This window comes from Ambystoma mexicanum, chromosome 1p (assembly GCF_040938575.1).
Source record: "Ambystoma mexicanum isolate Mex_15411 chromosome 1p, UKY_AmexF1_1, whole genome shotgun sequence".
Lineage (NCBI taxonomy): Eukaryota > Metazoa > Chordata > Amphibia > Caudata > Ambystomatidae > Ambystoma > Ambystoma mexicanum.
The window spans coordinates 539,882,256-539,904,089 of NC_090921.1; the positions used below are offsets into that span (position 1 = coordinate 539,882,256).

Below are 21,834 nucleotides of genomic sequence, written 5' to 3' on the forward strand. Positions count from 1 at the left end.
AAATGGACATTCACCTTCTGGAAGTGCTGAGTTCCTGAAATATTGCTTGTTTTATAGCACAGGGGCACAAATGGCATGGCAGTATTGTGTGTCCTTACAGTAAAAAGGGAAAAGGATTTATATTTACCAAATAAAATAACATGTCCTTGAAAACAAATGGAGGCTCTATGTCTCTTGGGAGCATAAACGCAAGTACAGAAATCACTTAGAATATTGCTGAATTGTAACCAGAACATGGGATTTGGTAGCTTCTAGGTTCTGGTTGAACCGCAACAATCTTCGAAGGGATTACTGTACTTGAGTTTACAATGCGCACTGATCTAACAATGAGTTTTATTGCTGAAGAATATGAAATTCAGCAAACTCCTGTATTAATTAACTAAATCACAAAATCGGTCAAAAGCTGGAGAGAACAGTCCATTTGAGCCAACTAAATCCAGCCTTCATACTTTAGCCATCTCTGATGTAGAGGCCTTCCTGCCACTAAAGCACCGGGGTTACTAAACGCTTTACCCGAGCAAGACTTTAAAATGTTTTGAGGATATGATTCCATCATCCCTTTTGGCAGTGACCCTTTTTTCCATTGTATCTGGTATGGTGCATTACTTTCTCAAGATGGATACATCAGCACCCATCCTTAAGAAGGTTCTGTTGTATTCCAAGAATTCGCCCAACTTCAGCCTATTTCTGAGCTGCTGTTAGAATGAGAGTACACCCACCAAAGGGAATCAGTCGATTACTAGAAGCGAAGAAGTCCAAACTGCAGGCAGTTGTGTTTTGGCTCTAGATGCACTGCTGCCATACTTCCAGTTTCAACACTTGGAGATTGTGTCACGGTGACTGCTGCTGTCAGCGCTTGTGCCCTCACCATGTTGCATATTTCATCCGCACTGAAGGCGGAAATCTTCAGGTCATCGTGGAAATGTGCTCTGCAATAGGAGTTGCTATTTCGATATTGGTGACCTACCTTTTGAAGGAAAGATGAAAAAGGTTTAGCCTAGTCCATTGTACACCCAGAAAATGGTCTTCTCATGAGGGTTGTTAGATACTGTCTGCCCACTATCCCATTTTGCTTTTATCAGCATCCCTCTAATGATGGATTGTACTTCCAAAGGCATTGTGATACAGCTCTGAATGGACTAGCAGCCCAGAAGAGCTCCCCTTGCTTTGCTCGCGCATATTGAACACTAATCTGAGCTCATCCTTTTAGAGAGAAGGTTTATGGCCCAGATCCTTTGGTCCTTGTCTTAATCATGTAGGAACGTTTAGTGATCAATGTGTCCTGTTGGATACCAGGATGTTCATGCTCCCACAGGCCAGTGCACTGGTGAGCAGCTGATTTCTCCGCTGCCAACCTTACTACCAAATTGTTCATTTCCTAACCGATCTCCTATGCACTCTCAGTCGTGAATGTGGTCCTTTCTCCTAAACCAATTTAATAGAAATAAGCTTCACAAAGGTACATTATTCCTGTGACCCCTACACTCTAACAGGAAGCAGAATGTTGATGCCCTGTTAGTGTCATTCTTGGGTAGTCACTTTCAAGGCATTGTTCTTGCTACCAATAGATATATAAGTACATTTGAAGACGGTATGCTTGATTCAAATTGGCATATAAGAAAATAGAAAGCAAACCAGTTTCAAGCGATGAGTGATGCATACCTTATGCAAAATATGAAAACGAGCTATAGTTAAGCTCCCAATTGGAGTGAACAAATCAATCACACAACTGAAGCTATATATTGCCTATATTTCCTATATATTGCTTATATTGCTAAATATTGAAAAATAAAATGAGGCTAAATCATGACACATACTCTTGACCTCCCAACCACCACACCTACCGCTAAGAAGCAGCTATCACACGAATGCCACAACTGCTGCACACATATCCGGTGCTCTCACGCACCTTATGACTCTCTCTCCTCTCTCTACTCACTTGAACTTCGGTTCTCGAGGGCGTTCAACCTACCAGCACTTTGAGCTCATACCAATAGTACATAAGGCGCTACATAAATGCAAAGTAACATAACATAACATAACCAGTTGGAAGCAGGTGCCTTATTGTTCCACAGTTTACCAAACCTTGCAAGCAAGGGAGATGTGTCTTACTTTTCTAACTTTAGAACGCAGGTCTTTGGAACGCTTAAAATGGAGACCTCCATTATGAGAAAATCCCATACTGGTTAGGAAATCCCTCCGAAAGTGGTTGTTTCAGGAATAATCCATGGCAATCTGCTAATTTGATTTTAGACTTTCATCCTTGTAACCCTGCGCTGCCACTCATTTTGTGCAGCATTTCAAAGGCCATATATTAGGCATGCTGGGGGAATACAAAAGTTATAATTCATGATTTGGTAGAAAGACCTTACTGAAGAGACTGCCTTCTCTTGAATGGCACTGATCTACTGAGGTTCTGGGACAAAATATATTTGAGTGCAAGGACAAAATGTTTGGGCGATAACATTTGATAACAAATGTACCAAAGAACCAGTGTTTGAATAGAGAAAACTGTTTGAAATGTACATACGCACTTTTTGGGTAAATTGACATATAAACATAGTTTCAGAAATAGCAAAATAACAAAAAAGATTCAATCTTACTAAAATGAGAAATTTGGGCAAAAATTGATTATTCACCTGCATTTCTAAACACACTGAAAAAAATGATAAGACATATACAAACTAAGGTTTTTAATATTCACACTAAAGTAGCATAATCATGATTTATTTTGTTTTTTAAATTGCTAACGTTTGAAATTGCAAGCTCTTGAATTTAATGAAGAGGAAAAATAATGTTGGTGCAAGCTAAAATTAATCACTCACCTCTACACATAGCCTGCCCATGTAAACACAACAGTGTTGAGTATTGGTAAAATAACGCCCTTGCATCACCACCTAGTTTTACACAAAACAACTCCTTACTAGGGACTATCAGACATTTAGAATGATGTCCCAACAAGGGAACATGTCCCGGTAGGTAATTTGATGTATTAAATTTTACATCTTCTTTCTTCCCAACATCCCCTCGACAGACAAGCGGACAGATAAATCTGCGGTTTCCGGTGCCATCAGGTTGCACATCAGTGTGGAGATAAAGGGTGAGGAGAAGGTGGCACCATACCATGTCCAGTACACCTGTTTGCACGAGGTGAGTACTTAGAAAGGTGGATAGTCCATTTTTGATTCAATGAGCCCACAGAATAGTAGTGAGAAAGAATTTTCTGTAAGTGCGCACAGACACATTTGTGTGGTTGATGAATAGAGAGGAGTGATTATCACATTCAGTACTTATCGTCTGGAGTTTGATGCATAGAAATGTGACACCATGCCACCACCAGTACACCTGTCTACACAAGACTAGCACCTCGGTCTCCCCATCATGAGTGGGTAGAAGGATAGACCTACCACCTTCATTGCACCTGTCTACGGGAGATGAGTGTGCTCAAATAAAGATATAAACCATCACTGGGTTCAAGGATCAGAAGTGGGTACTGTGATGATTCATGGGATCTCGTCACTTCTCCCCAGAGGGTACCCTTTCATATGAGGCTAGCGAGATGAGGCCACTACCCAATAGTCCCCTTGGGGCGGGTAAAAAGTGGTAGGATCTCATAGGGAGAGATGCCCCTCATGAGTATAAGGACTCTCGTCCTGTGAAAGAACTCCCTAAACCTTGTACCCAGAAGCCACAGCCCCATTGACTCTTTTCCCTCCCAACCTGAAACTACTACTGTATGTTATTGTCAAGTCTCTACTATCTCACCTGTAAGACCAGATAGAACTGAGAAAGGAAGAACCAAGGAAACATACAGAAACACAGTACAAAGGATTACCAAAGTACTGTGATGAGGTGGCTCCCAGGAGGCATGAAGATAACAATGACGCTATGCTGAGACGGTCTCAGCAATATAAAGTAACAACTGAAGAGGGACTAGGTGTGTTCATGAGCAAAAAGAGCAGTGAAGGAAGCTAGTGTCCATCCTGCAGGGCCCAGGAAGTTAAAACCCACGCAGCCCGAAGCGTCAAGAAGCAGTGGGTCTTGGAAGAAGAAGCCGAAAAGAACCACGCAAGCCAGAGTAAAACTGACTCACTGAAGATTCAGAAAGAATCCAGCAGTGGCGTGGCCTCTCCGAGATGGACCAGGTGCTCCCTAAAACACGCTGAGTTTGCAGCAGCAATGATATGATATGATATGGCATTTGTAACGCGCCTATACACAAGTGGGGGAGAACAGGGTGAGACAGACAACGATCCTACTAGGCCAGGTGTCATTCAGATTGCGCAAGTACAAGGGTAGAGGGGACAGGGAAAAGTGCAAGGGGAAGGGGAGAGGGGAAAGTGCAGTACATGGTTAGTAGAATACAAGATAAATAATAGGGCCAGCTGGGGGCAAGTGCAAGGTAAGTGCCGGGAGGAGGGGCTGTAGGATACAGAGACAGTCCCGTAGTGCAGGTAGGCAGTGCAGGGAAGAGTGGCTGGGCCACGGACCGAGATTGGTGAGTGGCCCAGTTGCAGATTTAGTGCAGGTTTGCTGATTTTAGCAGGGGAGAGAGGGAGAGAAATCAGAGGCAAAGACGAAGGTTTTGAGGTGCTTCCGGAACCAGAGATGGTTCTCCTCAAGTTTCAGGGAGGCAGGAAGGCTGTTCCAGAGGGAGGCCCCTGCTGCGGAGAGAGATCTACCCCCAAATCGTTGCTTGGCGAAGCGGCTGACCCTGAGGGAGTTGGAGGTGGATGAGCGAAGAGCTCGAGAAGGAAGATATTTAGGAAGAGAGAGTTGAAGGTATTTTGGCACAAGGCCCCAGAAGGCCTTGTGGACAATGCAGAGGGTTTTGAACTTAATCCTCGCAGCCACTGGGAGCCAGTGTAGTGATTTCTGTCCTGGAGAGATACAGTCCCTGCGCTTGAGGCCAAGGACAAGTCTCGCAGTCCTGTTCTGGATGAGTTGCAAAGGGCGGAGAGTAGAGGCAGGAAGATTTAGATAGAGGCTGTTACAGTAGTCCAGCTTCGAGAGAACCAGGGCTCTAGAGACAGTGAGCTTCTGGGGGAAGGAGAGGAAAGGAACAATACCTCTGAGGAGGTGTAGCTGGTAGTGTGACTTCTTAGAGACTTCAGATATGTGAGGAGAGAAAGAGAGTGTGGAGTCGAAGATGACCCCGAGGTTTTTTGCCTTGCAGGTAGGAGCAGGGAGAGGGCCAGGGGAGGCCGGCCAGAGAGCTGCAGGGAAGGAGGGAGTGGGTGTGCCGATGAGTAGAATCTCAGTCTTACTGGCATTAAGGCAGAGGTCGTTGGCGGCACACCATTCATGGATAGCAGAAAGACAGTCAGAGATGAGGGAAGGGGAAGAGGAGGCCGAGGGTAGCCAAAAAATGAGCTGGGTATCATCCGCGTAGCACTGAAAGTTGGGACAGAGAGCGGCGATGCGGTGAGCAAGAAGTGCCAGATACTGGTTGAACAGCCAGGGGGAGAGGTTAGATCCCTGGGGGACACCACAGGTAGAGAAAAAGATGTCAGAGAGGAAGGAACCCAGTTGGACCTGGGAGGGTCGATTGGAGAGGAAGGAGGTCAGCCACGCCAGAGCCTGACCAGTGATACCCAGGTTATCACTGAGACGGTTGAGCAGGATGGTGTGGTTGATAGTGTCAAAGGCAGAAGAGAGATCGAGCAAAATGAGAACACAAGGGGTGTTAGAGTCAAGGTTTGAGAGCAGGTCCTCACGGATGTTCAGGAGAGCAGTTTCCGTGCTTCTGGCAGCTCTGTGGCGCTGCACCAACCAAAAAGGAGGAAAGCAGGAATATGCCTGGAGCACATACAGAACCAACAGCAACCTAAGACCCCGGGAAGAACCGGTAGCGCTCCACAGTGAAGATACAGGTAACAGGAGTTGCAGGAAAGCCGGGTGGGGTCCAGGCCACCCAGAGAGTCAAGTATTCCTAAGGACTGATCTCCCTCATCCTAGTGGGGATATTCAAGGAAACGAAAGTAACGAAAGTCAAGGGCATAGTCTCCTGAAGTACATGTGTAGTCTGCAAAGTAAAGAGTGTGTCAGGAGTGAACTATCTCATCACAGTGGTGGTACGAAAAACCATGAATTTCAAGAGTGCCTCTGGCGTGAACTCCCTTATCACAGTGGGAAAACGAATACATGTGAAAGATACCAAAAGGACTAAGAACCGCGAGGGAGCAATCTCCCAAACAGTCAAAATATAAAAAGTCCTGACAAAGTGCCAGCACTAAGAAGAAGAACTCTATTGTTGCAAATCTTTGGGAGGAAGTAAAGAGACTTCTTCTAATGAACTGTACAAAGTACTATCTAGGAACAGTCTTCAAAACTCTTACAAATAGACCCGGAGAAGGGAGTCATTCTCCTGGTCTAAGAGTTTTTGGTAAATCAGACCCTATTGCAAGAGACTGCTGTTAAGTCAAATCAAGACTGGACTGTTCCACCACGAGAAGGGAGCCATTAATCTGGTGGTTTGATAAGAAGTTCATCTACCCTTTTTGGTTTATTTCTCAGTGTCAGGGATAGAGTAGTTGGTTTTGGACAGAGGACGGTATATTGGTTTTGAACTTACATCCTGACAAGCACCCGAGTTATTTGTATTGAGGTAGGGAAGACTCCTCTAGAAATGGGGAAAGGTAGGTTATTTTCTTTTTTTGAATAAATGTCTCTAGCCAAAATGATATTGCGTCATCAGCCTCTTTACTCCATCTCGTCACAGTACTTCTGCATCTACTCCCAATACACAGTTTACATCGAATGAGAGTGTGCAATGACATGAATGAGACATGTCATGGTCGGAGTAAAAAAGGTGGCAGGGTCTTCTTTACATAAGACTGCCCAATGTAGGGAATAGGAAGCAGAGTATCTATAATGGGAGCATGCCTTTAGGTAGAGGAACATCATTGGATAGGGAATACAGGGTATCCAGTTATATTTTCGAAAACACATTTTCGAAATGCCATTATTTGAAACAAAAATGCCTAAAAAATAATTCTGATTTTTAAAAAAAACAAATTGATATGTTTTATTTTTGTTTCGTTAGTAAAAAAAAAAGTGTCTATAAAAAAATGGGGTCGGGGCAACACCCCCCATTTAAAAAAAAAAAACATTCAAAATGTTTTTTTTTTCGGCAGTTTGCTGTCGAAAAAATGGCATTCCGGAAATGTGACGTTCGAAAATGTGACTATAAACCGGAATACAGTTGTGTGCCCTCTAAATGGGCAAGGTTCAGCATCCTTTGGCACTTCTGATATTTAGAACTACAACTTCCATGAGCCCTAGCCAGCATAGTCAATAGTGGGGGATCATCAAAGCTGCAGTCCAAAACATCTACAGTGGGTAGATCATCTAGAGGAATGCATATCCCTGGTGTGGGGCATCAGATGCCTACCTGGAATATGTTTCCTTAATCTAAACTCTGTTCGCTCAGCATCACCTTAATGCAGTGCTATCTGAGTAGACCTTGGCAACAGGACTAACAGCACATTCCACTAAGAAACACTGCTTGAATATGGCTGATGCTGCATATCTATACTACTTCAGCATTTTTCTAAAACCTGATTAGGATTATAGTGATTAAGCAATAATGATCCCCTCTCTTGTTCCCTTGAGCTGTACCGGGTAGTAACAGTCTATGGCCCCAGGTTAATAGGCCCGAGCGGAGCAAGAGGCCCTTACACCCCTGCCCAATATCAACCGGTACATCCCAGGGAGCCAGTGATTATTGCTATTGGCACCCCGGGTTTACATCCCAGGGTGCTAATAGCAATGTATGTATTTAAAGAATGAGTTGCTGCGAGTCTGTAATCCATTATTACAAATACTCACCCAACATGGCTGCCATGGAAATGGAAGAGCCTCTCTTCCATTTTCATGGTGGCTAAGAGGTATATGGGGAGTGACACACCGGCGCTGGAATAGCGTACGTCAAGTGGGAGCTAGGAAGGGGAGAAAAGAGGAGGACGCAGGAGGGATGCTAGAGAGAGGAAGGGAAATTATCAGGGGGTTGCGATCTTGCTCGCAATTTGGCTTGGATCGTGAGATCCAGCCAGCATTCTGAGCAAACTGATTGGCCGCCACACCCGCACCCGGGTAAGTATGAAATGTTTGTCCCTAGTGCTCCGTGCCTTTGAATGTACTTTCAAATCCCTTTGCATGAAATCAGTGGGATCGGACAATGAAACTGCACTCACAGGGTATGCCACTTCCACCTCTCTCTCCTTTCTTACTCTTTATCCCATTTAAACGTTGATTATTGGGGAAACAAGAGACTTTTCTCTACAGGCCAGAATCTTTAAAAGGAAAAAAAACATGGAGAAAGCTCTGCCTGATCTACAACCAACTCCTTCTCTGAAAGCGGAATTGATTAGGAGTGGGGATATAGCTTGCAATGGAATGGAAAGTAATGTGAGCCCCTCTCTGTATTGCAGAACTTGTTCCACTTCCTGACGGATGTACAGAACAACGGCGTGGTGAAGATCCCAGATGCCAAAGGTGACGATGCCTGGAAGGTGTACTTTGATGAGACAGCCCAAGAGATTGTGGATGAGTTTGCAATGAGATATGGAGTGGAGTCCATATACCAAGCAATGACGTAAGGAGTTTCTAATGTCTTTGTCTGTCTGGTGGGTTGGGTACTAGTTCATTCCTGTGATTGGTATATTTTGGAAGGTAAGGTTTACTTTAAGAATTCTAGAGTAGCTTCTCCTCAGTGCCTTACAGTAATTGATAGGCATGGGGAAGAGTCAATCAAAAATATGACATGGCACCCGGTCTGCTTTAGCCCAAACAGCCTTCAAGAGGCACCCATCATCTTTGGAAAGTTCATTGAACCATTATACACCAGTCATTTTTAGGGTGATAGCATGGAAAGAGACTTCAGAGTTAAGAATAGAATGGTGGCTATCATTCTTCTATCATCGAGTGCCACCACCGAAAGATATGGAACCAAACTTGTTTAATGGTTTTATTGAAATACTATAAGGGTAAAACACTCCGAAAATATGTTGGCATATCCAACTGAACCAATGATACATATTGATCAGCAGGCCTCACCGCTCAAAGCCAAGGATTCATTGGTATTAACAACAGTATATCTTTCAATACATCCCAGATATTCATAGGGGTTATAACTTCCTGCTTCATAACCCATACTCCCACCGCTTCTTCCAAGCGTTTCCACTAATCATTCCATTGCATTCTGTCAATGGCTGCTGTCCTGTCACCCTCAGCGAAACTTGGCATTGATCTGCCAGAAGAGCACCTTGTTGAGCAGCGCATGCCATTGAATCCAATTACCTTTCCCCTTCCGCCGCCATCCTGATTCCTTACGTCTTGCTATATACGCACCTATTTCTCCAGATCCATCAGCGACTTTGTTTGGGTGGGGATTTTCTCCACCATTCTCCAAGTAATCCTTTGAAAGAGGAGTTCCAACTGTAAACACTTGGAAATTATCTTGTCTTTACATTGCACCCAGGGAATACCAACTTTGCCAACAATGCGTCTTTCATTTATTCCAATGTTGGTTGAGTTTTCTGGTAAGCTATTGTTATGGGCGAGTGCCTTTTGGTTCCCCAGTTTTGTATCTCCCACAGATTCACATGCTGGGTTGGACTTCTCTCTGGGCAATACATCTATGGAAGATATCATCTTTTGGGGACCATTGTTACAGGACAGTCGACTTGTTTTTCCTTCATATCGAATGTTCTATCAACTTACATGCTTAGTTGGACTTCTCTGTAGCAGGTCCTCATATGCAATGCATGAACGTTTAACCAATCACATCAATGTATGTAAGATATTAAAACAGAAGAACGATTGCTACAAATCAATAACCCCCCACTCTTTCTTTCTTCCTTCAGCCATTTTGCCTGCCTGTCCTCGAAGTACATGTGCCCTGGGGTGCCAGCTGTAATGAGCACCCTACTTGCCAACATTAATGCCTACTATGCCCACACTACTGCCTCCACCAATGTGTCTGCCTCGGACCGATTTGCGGCTTCCAATTTTGGGGTAAGTCTTGCAAATGTGGACTAGCATTTAGAGTAAACTGGAGCGTTCGTAGCAGGTGAGTATCTGAATATCAAGCAAGACTGAGGCAAAGTGAGGCCCGTTTCAGGCCTGATATGCAATTGAAATACTCACACCCCACTGGCCTTTAAAAGTCACGGGGGTGCCAGTTGGACACACTGTTTCCCCGTCAGTCATTTGCTCTCTAACAAAAAACAAAAACATTTGCCTTCACAAGAGGGAGGGATTTCATGGGATGGTGTAAGCAAAGAGGTATTTCATGGTTGGCACAGCCTTTAGGTGCAAAGTAGAAATCAGGCCCAGAATGATGGTGCAGCATTTGGTTCTTGCTGGGATTGCCCACATATACAGACAAACGTAAAAATACGTCATATCTTAAAGCATTCCTCTAATTATCTGCATGTTAATCACCTGAATCTTCTAGACCAACCTTTGAAATGAACAATAAAGGCATAGAGTGGCTCTTGTTGTTACTGTTAAAATGTCCATGCTGTGCAGACCGAGAATTATTGCAATGTCCAGGAGGCCCCAAGAATGCATCTTTTCGGGCGTCCAGTACAATCTTCCCAGAAATGGTTTTCCGTACAAGGTGACAATCTTTTAATTTAGACATTAATTCATTAAGACAATACAAGACAATGATCGCTTTTGGGGATGTGGGATATGGAAAGTAGAGGGGGACGCTAAAACATATACTGTGGGACTGTTCAAGGGAGGGTTGAACATTACTGGATGGGTGTGCTTCACAGGGTAGGCCTAGTGGTTAACATTACTATTCCAAGGCATCCTGGATGTTCTATGATAACTTTAAACTTTAGAGGGACATGACTTGGGGGTTTACTTTTGATACTATACCTTGGATTCTAAGAGTGCTTGTTTTAGCTCATAAGCAAATGTTAAGACTGCAAAACTAGGAAAACACCTCAGTTAGATACCTGACTGAATGATTTGCTTATGCTTTCTAACTATGAGAAAGTCATGCACAGGAACAGGGAGAATCCTCACTTATATGATGAAATATGGTCAGCGTTCAATGAACTGTATGGTTAGCCTCGGTTTGTTCTATTTTTGAGTATGATGGGGCAATTTAGTGTGTTTTTTGTGTATGTGCTCGGTGCTTGTTTCTCTTGTACATGTTTGATTGTATCCCTACAGCCCCCCCCTCCCCCAGCACTTGTTCTGCACTTACCTCACACTTGCCACCAGCTGGCCCTATTTATTTATTTATTACGTACGCCACTTACCTTGTACTGCACTTTTCCCCCTCCCCTTCCCCTTGCACTTTTTCCCCCTCCCCTACCCCTGCACTTGCGCGATCTGAATGACACCTGGCCTAGTAGGATCGTTGTCTGTCTCCCCTTGTCCCCCACTCCCTGCCTCGTCGCGCCTTGAAACACTTGTGTATAGGCGCGTTACAAATACCATATCATATCATATCATATCATATTCTTTGGATTGTGCTCAGCTGTAGCTTGTGATGGTTAAAGCTTCGTTTTACTATGTTTTTGATAGAGGTGGAAGTTTGACGTGTCTTTTGTTTTTCCTTCTGAAGCCATAACTTTGTTAGCTATGTTGATGTATGTTATATCTATGGACTGGTTTATGGAACTTTGAAAGACTATGAGTTGTGTAGAATATAATTATTGCAATTACTAAGTTACAGTTCCAATGAACCACAAAGCTGAACTTTGGAAAAGTCAGAATGTTCCCATGTGACAGTCAGCATCTCGCTTTAGGAAAGGGGGTGGTATGGTTTCAGATTGGGGAGGCTGGCGCCATGTTGGCTGCATCTTGCTGTCCAGTGACATTTGTTGGTTTACAATTGGGGTCTGTTCTGACATGTGATATTTCAGGGGAGCTACTAATTGGTTATAGTAGACCTTATAAAATTTTTTGTGTCTCAAAAAAATACAAAAACGCAATAAATGTGAAGATGTACAATGAGAAATTCAGACAAGAATAGATATGATTCGGACAGCTTTTTAAATTTATTTTGCTGTTTGATGCATTTAGTCGTCATGCAAAATTAGTATTCAAAAAGAGAAGTATTTGTAAAGATAACAGACAAAAATGCAACTAAATTCTTCACAAATACTTGAGTATACAGGGAGGTTAATTCTCAGTCTTAGCCTAACCCTAACACAGTTATAACAAGGTAAATTGCAAAATAAAGTCGAAAGAAAAAAACACAAAATAGTACTATAGTACTATAAAGAGCACTATGTAACCACCACCTTTTGTGATAAGCGATTAATGTGTATTTAATACAAGACAATCCAAACAGAAGCAAAAGATGCGAAAACTTTTTGTTGTCTATAGCCAGGCTGAAGGGTGACCTCATACATGGTCGACGTCTAGAAGTGGATCAAAAAAAGGTGTTGGGACCAGGAGAAATCTAAGTGTTGGTCCTGAGGACGTTTCGGCTGAATGCCTTCATCTAGGGCCTGGTAGGTCTCCCTAAGGTAGAGATATAAGGACACTATTAGTGTCTGAATTGTGGGTTAAAAACTGTTTAAAAGACACAATGCAGAGTCTGTTCCAAAACTTTGGTACACCTCAAACAAATAGGGCTGCAAGGAAGTAAAAAAGGGGGACTGACCTTTAGGGGCTGCAATGCTGCATGTAATTGGAGGTAGCTGGTGGCCCCACAGTAGAAGAATGGGGCTTATTTTTGAACAGTAGCTGCAAGCTGTGAAAGACTACCGGAGAAAAGGGAACAATATAGGGTAAGATGCCAGTTGTGGAAATCCAGAACTGGAACATGGCTGGCACTAAAAATAGGCGGGCTCTCACCTTGATAAATGGCTTTCGTGTGAAAGATCACATGAGGTAAGCGGGATGCCGGTGGGGCAGCTATGTAGTGTCCCATGCGTTTTTAAGTCTTGGGCTGTTGAAAAAAACGAGAAATAAGTGCCCGTTTTTTAGGATAGTAAAATTAAGATACAACGTTGGGTGCAGGGATAGGGGGACTGTTCACCTGGAGTCCGAGTCTCAAGTTCTCTGCTGGTTGGCGAGCGTTGTCTCGTCTGTGGCTTGCGAGTGAAGCGCCGCGTTCACAAGAGAGAAAGCACCATGAAAAAAGCCGAACTAAATACGGCTGTGTTGGGAAAGCGCATGCGCGTCTCGCGTAGTGTTCCCTGTGTTGCCCAGCGATTGCGCATGTCTGTGCGCGCGCTCCTGTAGTGGTTCCAAATGAGCCAGTGACATTTGTTAGCCTTCCACCTTTCTTAGCGGATTAGATTTAGCTGACCCTTTTGTGCACCCATAATCAGGAAGAGGGAACAGAGCAATAGGGATCCAAGGAACCAGCAAAGCTCTGTAGGTAGTGTTGGTGAAATGGAATTCTTTTAGGAGAAAGCATTGACACAAATAATGGCCCCCTTGTGGAGAACTGCATGAATTATGCACCCCTATCATTGGCCATCTGGAGATCTCTGACAAAGGGAATCTTTTAAATCTACCTAACTCACTTAAACATCACAATCCTATTTTCATCTTTGAAGGAATTGCCCTTTGTGAAGGCATCTGTAAGCAGACACAGACAACAAAAGTGAAGTTTTGGGCTATAAACCTTTATTTAAACACAAAAGGGGTTGGTGGAAGGCCTAATGTGCCCTATGCTAAAGTGGGCTTCCCTACCTAAATTCACACTTGTTCATAATTTACTTGTAAGCTGTTTAGCCTTTCAAAAGTCTTCATCACAATTGCTCATCAGTCACTGGTAGGTTATTCAGCATCCCCATTCGGGATTTCCCCAAAATTCATATGTTTCTTCTGACTTCATATTACTGAGGAATATGGGTTTACCGGGTTTGTGGCACTGGTTTGTACAGGCAGTACACGATACAAAGTGCTTTGGTGCTCTATATCCCTGGTAAACCATACCGGATGTGGTTGGCAGCTTTATTGTCCTCCGTGGTAGCTGCAGATCAAAGCGGTTCATCAGATCAGCAGCTTGGCTCACCCATGGCCTCTCTGGTTTTGGCAACCCTCTAATCCTTTGCGGTAGCTGTAAGGCATATAGGTTTGCCCGTTCGGCTGCTTGGCTTCTCCAAAGCCCCTCCAGTGTTCTCGCTGTGAGTGTTTCTCGCTCCAGGAGCATCCGCTACTCCTTCCTTCTTGACCATGGCTTTCCTGTTCTTGCGCCTCTCTCGCCAACTCCGTTTCCATGCATGTAGCCACAGTTTGAATTACTGTATACCCACATCTCCCAGCTGCTGCCTTGGACCATGGATCTCGGTGCTGGACTGCCCTTTGCCCGGGCAAGACTGATATGTAGTGGACATTTCTCTTCTGTGAAAGAATGATGAGCTAAAGACTCTGGTCGAGACTCTAACCCAGGACCTTGTTTGTGCATATTAAGTAGCTTTGGGTTTTCACCCCAAGATTACTAGGTAATCCAGACGGGGAACTCTTGCTCACTGTTCTTAGAGAGACACAGCTCCACCTCACTGACAAGGCCCAACCAGGCCGAAACACCTGTCTGCGGTTGCTGTTGGTACTCTTGTTCAGAAGAGAATTGCCTGCCATTTCGATGATGGTCTTCCCTTTAGCAGGACAAAGACTGATATGTAGTGGAAATTTCTCTTCTGTGAAAAGATGGTGAGCTAAAGACTCTGGTTGAGACTGTAACCTGGAATATAGGCTGGTAGAGAGACACTCCCAGGACCACCCTTGTTTGTGCATATTAAGTAGCTTTTGATTTTCACCCTAAGTTACTAGTGTAATCCAGACGTGGAACCCTTGCTCACTGCTCTTAGAGCGGCACAGCTCCACCTCACTGACGAGGCCCAACCAGGCTGAAACACGTGTCTGGGGTTGCTGTTGTTACTCTTGTTCAGAAGAGAATTGCCTGGCATTTTGGTGCTGGACTGCCCTTAGGCAGGACAAAGACTGAAATGTAGTGGAAGTGTCTCTTCCGTGAAAGGATAGTGACCTAAAGACTCAAACTGCCACTGTTGAGAGTTGAGATGACTGGGACAAATCAGAAAGGTCTGACAACTAGACCGCTGACTGGAGCTCACAGTCTTGTTCCTTTTAGTCCTCTTCTTTGCCCCAGTACTAGACTGGTGTTTGTTTGTATGAGAGCCGATGGGAAAATATGTGTCTGATTGAACCTAAAAAGGTTTTATGAACTGAGGGAACATCACACAAGGGAGAAGAGGGATACCATGTCTCATCTGTGGGGTCCTTCTCCTCTTTCCCCAATTCTCCCGCGCCCAGGTGATCCTCCCTCAGATATCAACCCCCAGGGCCAGGATCCAAAAAAGATGGCCTTTCCCTGGCCCTCTGTGTGGAGGATAATTTAGGGAGTGAAGTGCGAACGCCCCAAGATTCCTCACACCTTTCAGTCCACAAGCGCAATCTAAAAGTAATCTGTGACTGAAACAAATATTTATTTCTTACTTGAGCACTGAGGTAGGTATCCATAGTTTAATTGGCACCACTTTTGGTGACATTTCGATAGCAGTAGTTGAATTGTTAATATATTTGAGTTTATGCTTTGGGGTATTTTGACTATCTTTGGCCAGGAACAGACCTTGAAGTCATTAAGTAAGATAGTTATGATGTCACAGTATATCTCAGGCTACGTTAAACAGTTTGGATATCTACCACATGCATTTGAGTTCTATGCATTTGAGTTGTCTCAGGAGGATAGCTCAGGGGCAACGTGCTCGCCTTGGAAGCAAAACGACACAGACCAACACAGGTTCGATCCTTAGAAACCTCTGGATATTAAGCGCCTTATAGATGACCTATCAAATCATATCATGAACCAACTTGATGTTTTTGCTTTTTTCCTACAGAAAGAGAGGTTTGTGAAGCTCTTGGACCAACTGCACAACTCTCTGCGGATCGACCTGTCCATGTACCGGGTAAGGTCCCTCCACTTCCTCTGGCCCCTTGCTGCAAAGCCAAAGGAATTTCTTACTATAGTCAGGCAAAATAAGACAGCAAACTAGAATGGCAATTTGTCTTTTCATTTTGGAACTTCTGTCCTCTGCACCCCAATGTGACTTACAATACATACAGTTATTTTCTGAAAAAAATGTCACCCACTTATGCAAGGAATGTATCATTTTATGAGCGTAGAGCAGACAAACGGAAAGGTTCCAAAAAGGTAGCACACCCAAGTCTTGCACTAGGGGGTTGGCTTGTGAATAAAGGATGTGAATAGAAGGTCACCATGATACACATGACAAAATATGCTACGTGGTTGTATATATGGATCTTAAATTGGTATGTAAGAGAATGTTGAATGGTGTGGAGGTGGACAACTCGTCCCTTAAGGTAATGGGATGTGAAACCAGGAAAATCGTTCTTGTCTTTACACACAGTAGATGTGTTTCCACCAACTCTACTATTAAACACATTCTAAATTCTTAATGCACAGTGCTGTGTTGCTCCTCAGTAATAGAAACGAAGCCATCATAGAGGTTTCGGATTGAAATACACGCAATTTGTTACCGGGTTATCTGGTATGTCCAAGACTCTCAATCAGTTACATTTGGGCAATTTATCTTGTATTTCTCTTGAACAGAACAACTTCCCTGCCAGCAGCCCAGAGCGGCTCCAGGACCTCAAGTCAACAGTGGACCTGCTTACCAGCATTACGTTCTTCAGGATGAAGGTACACACATTTGAACCTATGTATCTTAGAGTGGGACTCATTGGCAGCCCGTTAACAAAGTTGGTGTGGAGGGTGGTGCCCGCTGACCTGGGAGTTTATGGGAGCGGTTGGACATACTATCCTTCATTAAGGTTTAAGCATGGCTCCCAGGTCCTGAAAATGTGGGTGCCACATCTTTCTTCCTGCACATGAAAGGTACAGCAGCATCTTTTATTGCCAGGGCGTGAGATTAAGTGGGAGGTCCAGGAATAACGCAAATGCATTGGCATGTAGTTGATGTGCCTTATAAAAGGGCATGGGCAGGGACGTCATTTAGGGGTCGCCAGAGGTAGCAACTGCGACCTCTGAGGTCTCCCTTGCTAGCTCTGGGTCTCCCTTGCTACCTCTAAAACATTTTTTAATGTAAGCTCCTGGGCTGTGGCCAGCACCATGTGGCTCTTTACTTCTGGAGTGGCTGGCTTTCTTGTTCAGGCCTCTTAAAAAAATAGAACAGGGGTGCCACAAGTCTAACACTTTCAGTACTGACCCTAAATAAGAAAGAATAGGAATACCAAATAAAGTGTCTTTCTGGAATTCTATACAATAATTGCTAGACTCATTAAAGGTTAATTTCAGGCACACTTCAGGGGTGAGTCACCGAGTCTGTTCTTAAACACCTCAACTTAGCCTTTCATCCTTCTGAGGTCGATAAATGAGTACCAACACAGGTTGGGTGATATTGTGTGTATATTTATTATATATAAAGCGCTTAAGCGTAAGTGCTATATAATAACACATCATCATCATTTGGCCATGCATGTATGTACACACTGATGCTAACAATAAATATGGCGATCCATTCTTTTATGAAATTTACATCACATTATAGTGAAATTGTAACCATATGTTTCATAGTGTACTTAGGAACAATGCTATGTGATGCCACTTCCTGTTTTGTCAAGGAGTGAAAGGTTGTGTTCCATTGCTTCCCACGATATCACTTCGGCTGGGCTCAAATGCCGTCACTTCCTGTGATGTCATCGGTGGTCAAGGGTCGTGTGATGTCACTTCCACTACCCCTGGCATTTTGGTGAAATGACTTCCCTGGGCATGGGCACGTTAGAAACCTACTAACATCTGTTCATATTATCTAATTTGGTTTCATTATTCTTTAAACCTCTAAAAGTGAATGCTTAAGTGAACCCATTGTATCTCTTACATGTCACCTAATGATTACTATAAAACCTATGTAATAACCCACAGAATGATATCATAATGAAATGCTGTATTCAAAGGGACAGAGACATGACTTGCCAGTGAGCGAACTCGGTTCTTTAATATACCCTTGGAGTGAGCATGCGGCTTGACTCAAACCGTAGCTCTTTCCTGAGGGGGGTCGCAGGTTAAGGGGCTGAACGGCTTAGTAGGAGACAAGCTTTTTGTGTCTAACATTTCTATGGCAAAATCTTTCACATGACAAAACAGAATTAGTCTGACATCCTTCTCTCAGACAGATTTCTCAGAATCATGCATTACTAGATAGCCTTGGTTTTGTTTCCTGTTTTAATTGTTTCATGACACCCTAATCCACTATTGCAGGGGCCATCTTAAATGATTACTTACTGCAATGGTTTGATCATTCAACATTACAAACAATAACAAATTAGAAACGGGAAGGGCAGATAGGATATTCAACAGTTCTGTGCTAGAGGCACTGCATTTGAGAAGGTCGAGTTTCCTGTAAAGGGTACTTTGCGCATGCAAGCATGCTTCAGGTGATATGTTGAGGAATATTGGGGGATTGTCTGGAGAGTCAACAGGCCCACAGATGGTGAGATACACCAGCGTTGGGCAGCCCTGGCAGCAGTTTCGGCTGGGAACGCTGCGAGTGAAGTGGCAGAGTGGAATACAGGCAATGCTACTGCCAACCCATCCGGCAGAGTGGGCTTCCCTTTGCATTGTGGATAATGGGTGATATATACCAAAGCGGCGGGCAGACACTGCTGTAGCGAAGGTCTCATTACGCGGGTGGCGGTACTGTTACTGTTAGGGCCACCACGCCGCTGAGGTGTATATCGCCCATAACACCTATGTAGTTCCCTATATAGGTGCTAATGGTGTGCATTTAAAAAATATATATAACGTATCTTGCTGCAGAGCCAGGCGCCACACCATGGTTCCCAAGAGCGTTTTCAGAGGTTGATGACTGTGACGTGATCAACATTGAAAAATGACTTGGGAAACCACGGCGTGGCTACAGTTAGCGCAAACTACGTTTCTTTTTTTATAAACAAATTAGACACTCTTAGTACTCGCGTCAGAAACTACATGGGTGCTAAGAGGTGAAGGGGGGGCAGGAAAGAGGAGGGAAGAGAAGGAGGAGCTGGGAAGGAAAGGGGCGCTGGCTAGCAGCAGCAAGGCTGCTCAGAACACAGGCTTTACAGGACAATACAGCCCGCATTCAAAGCATTCTGATTGGCCACCGCCCCCTTCCAGGGTGATAATATGGCGTCTTTGATAAGAACCGACATTTAAACCATTAACAAGAATCAGTGCACAGATGTTCGAATGTTTAAACTAATTTAAACATTTGCTCATTCTTTGTAGTTGTAAAGTGTTTTGGGAGATGACCTACGTATTGAAGTACTTGCTTCCTCAATATTAGGTCAGAAGGTGATTTTATTTTTTTACTATTTTGATCAATTAAATTATCGCGTGATAAAATTGATTTTCCTGAATCTGCATGCCTAATCTATCAAGAACCCTACTTTGGGTAAGACATCAGATGCGTGCATACTGTTCAGAAAAAAAGAGGGATCATTTTGACCTTGCCATGTTTCCCCAGTAGCTTTCTGGTGCTGAATAAAATCTGTATGTGCAGATGTGAACCTCTTGCTTGTTGGCTACTGTATCTATATACACCGCTGGCCAGGCCAAAAGAGACAGAAACACATGTAGGTTGCATGTTTTCTTCTGCAGAGGTGATTCGGCCTAGCAATCTAGGGACAGACTGCTTTTTAAGGGTGTGGTGACACGGATTTGAATAAGGTTGGTCCTCTTCTGTAATAGCCTTGAGGACATCCTCTCCCAAGGAGGCATAAGCTTATGTATTTGCATCACAGCTTGTGTTCTGCATATCATGTTTACTTGTGCTCATCTCACACATTATCTCACACAGGTCCAGGAGCTGCAGAGCCCACCCCGTGCCAGCCAGGTGGTGAAGGACTGCGTGAAAGCCTGCCTCAACTCAACGTACGAGTACATCTTTAACAACTGCCATGAGCTGTACAGCCGCGAGTACCAAACCGACCCTGTAAGTACCACTTACTTAGGTATCCTAACAAGCAGGCTGAATGTGATATACCAAGAATGGGACTTTCTGTCATTTGCAAAGTGTCAAAAGGATTCTAATGAACTACACAACATCAACATTGGTGCTTATTGAAATCGGGCAAGGGAGTCCCTTCTTGATCATCCCATTGCCTATTGTTCCTACTGTTGTTTCTACAACCTGAGTACCAAGCGTTCAGATTAGCGGAGTTCTAGAGCAATGATCGGTTCTACGTGATTACACAGACTCTTTTGTAAGTTTTATCAGTTTGCTCAATCTTTTTCCCCCTTTATGCGGGATCCTCCAGGCATCCTTTGCTGCACCTTGGTCTCCATTGCCCCATCCCACTGACCCCACCTCTCCACACCTCTGCCCACATGAATGTGTACTTTAAATTCATATACTAGATTCTGATCACACATTGAAAGTCTTGTTATTCTGTGCATGGCTGACCATCTACAGGCAGCCAGACAGCACAACGACCTATGCAGCCATGTTTGGAAATGTATTGGGTAAGATGGTCTTAATAGTAGGCATCTCGGCAGCAGCTGCTTAAAATTAACCATATCTACTAAACAGACTGAAAGTATTGGCACTTGTATAACTATGCAATGCAATCAACCACTTGGTGTAGAAAAATCTTTATGTGCCAGCTGCCTCCGGAGCATGAGATGTCTGTGCCATACTTGCATGATCCCATGTACTTTCCCACAGCACAAGGATAAAGTCACTTCAAACACCTGGATGTCTTCAGTGTTTCCTGACAGCCATGATCACCCAATATTTTTCATTAAAGTCACCCTTACTCATCTCTGCCATTCCTATTGTATTCATGGAATCAACATTTTAAAAAATAACTTTAAATATTTTGTATTTGAAAATATGTACCTGTTTCTCATGGAGAACGCACAACCATCATCTAACCAATGTATTTAGAGATAAGGGCAATCCTCACTTACAATAAAGCTATAGCACTAGAGAAAAGTCAATAATACACAATAACTAAACTATCTTTCATAAAGAAAGATTTTCTTGCTTTTTCATGAAAATAGCCAAGGATGTAACTGTCGACAACGGTTTTGCAAGCCGTGTGGCAGTGGCTGAGTATGTCTTCTTGAGGAGTTGTTTTAAGGAAATGTATGTGTTGTCAGCTTGGCTAACTGTTTAACTCTTCAGAGTTCCTGTGCCCTCGAAAATTGTGACTTTCTATACTAGGTACTGTCTTCGAGTCACTTATGGGGATACCATATGGGGGGCAGTTCGTATCTGATTAAGTGATAATCTCCAGTAAATTGACCATACCACCCCCACAATTTGAAACCCAAGGAAAACATGACATATTTACACAAGAAAACGTTGGCACAAATCCCCCCACTGCTAACCTCAGAATAGTATAGGTATGCCAAAACGACCAATGACCTGGCAAATGGTGAATTGGAGCAAATTGTGGCTATCCTGGTACACTCCCTCTCAAAGAAATCTAAAGGTGAGCTGTGTGTTTTTGATGGCTTCCTTTGTTGATGTGTGTTTACACGTATTCTTGTTCTTTGATATAGAATGTGTTTTTCAATATGTGTATTGTATCTGCTTTTTTTTTACAATGCCCTGCTGCATTCGGGCCAGGGCGTGTGTAGTATATATATATTCAATAGAAAATATAAACTGCCTAACACATGATTTAATGGCGACCTTGACATTATTAAAAGAGATGGCAGAAGACTGGAGAAGAAATGGCATACATCTTCTGACAAACAGTCTATGGACTCTATTCCAGGGAATATCAAAGGGTCATTATGGGCAGATAAAGTCGAATTTGTGCATCGGTTTTATCGCCGGAGCCTTGCAGGACCCATCCAAC

At 43.6% G+C, this 21,834-nt stretch overlaps 1 protein-coding gene across 7 annotated transcripts in view; it reads left to right on the plus strand.

Annotated features, from left to right (window-relative positions):
- UNC13A (unc-13 homolog A) overlaps positions 1-21,834 on the plus strand; it is a 541,202-nt gene that overhangs the window by 392,336 nt on the left and 127,032 nt on the right. For all 7 annotated transcript variants that reach the window (XM_069649468.1, XM_069649472.1, XM_069649467.1 and 4 more), the window contains 6 exons: positions 3,035-3,150; positions 8,433-8,596; positions 9,867-10,017; positions 15,843-15,911; positions 16,577-16,666; positions 19,824-19,958. In XM_069649468.1, the coding sequence (XP_069505569.1) occupies positions 3,035-3,150; positions 8,433-8,596; positions 9,867-10,017; positions 15,843-15,911; positions 16,577-16,666; positions 19,824-19,958 (725 nt within the window). The remainder of the gene's footprint in view (positions 1-3,034; positions 3,151-8,432; positions 8,597-9,866; positions 10,018-15,842; positions 15,912-16,576; positions 16,667-19,823; positions 19,959-21,834) is intronic.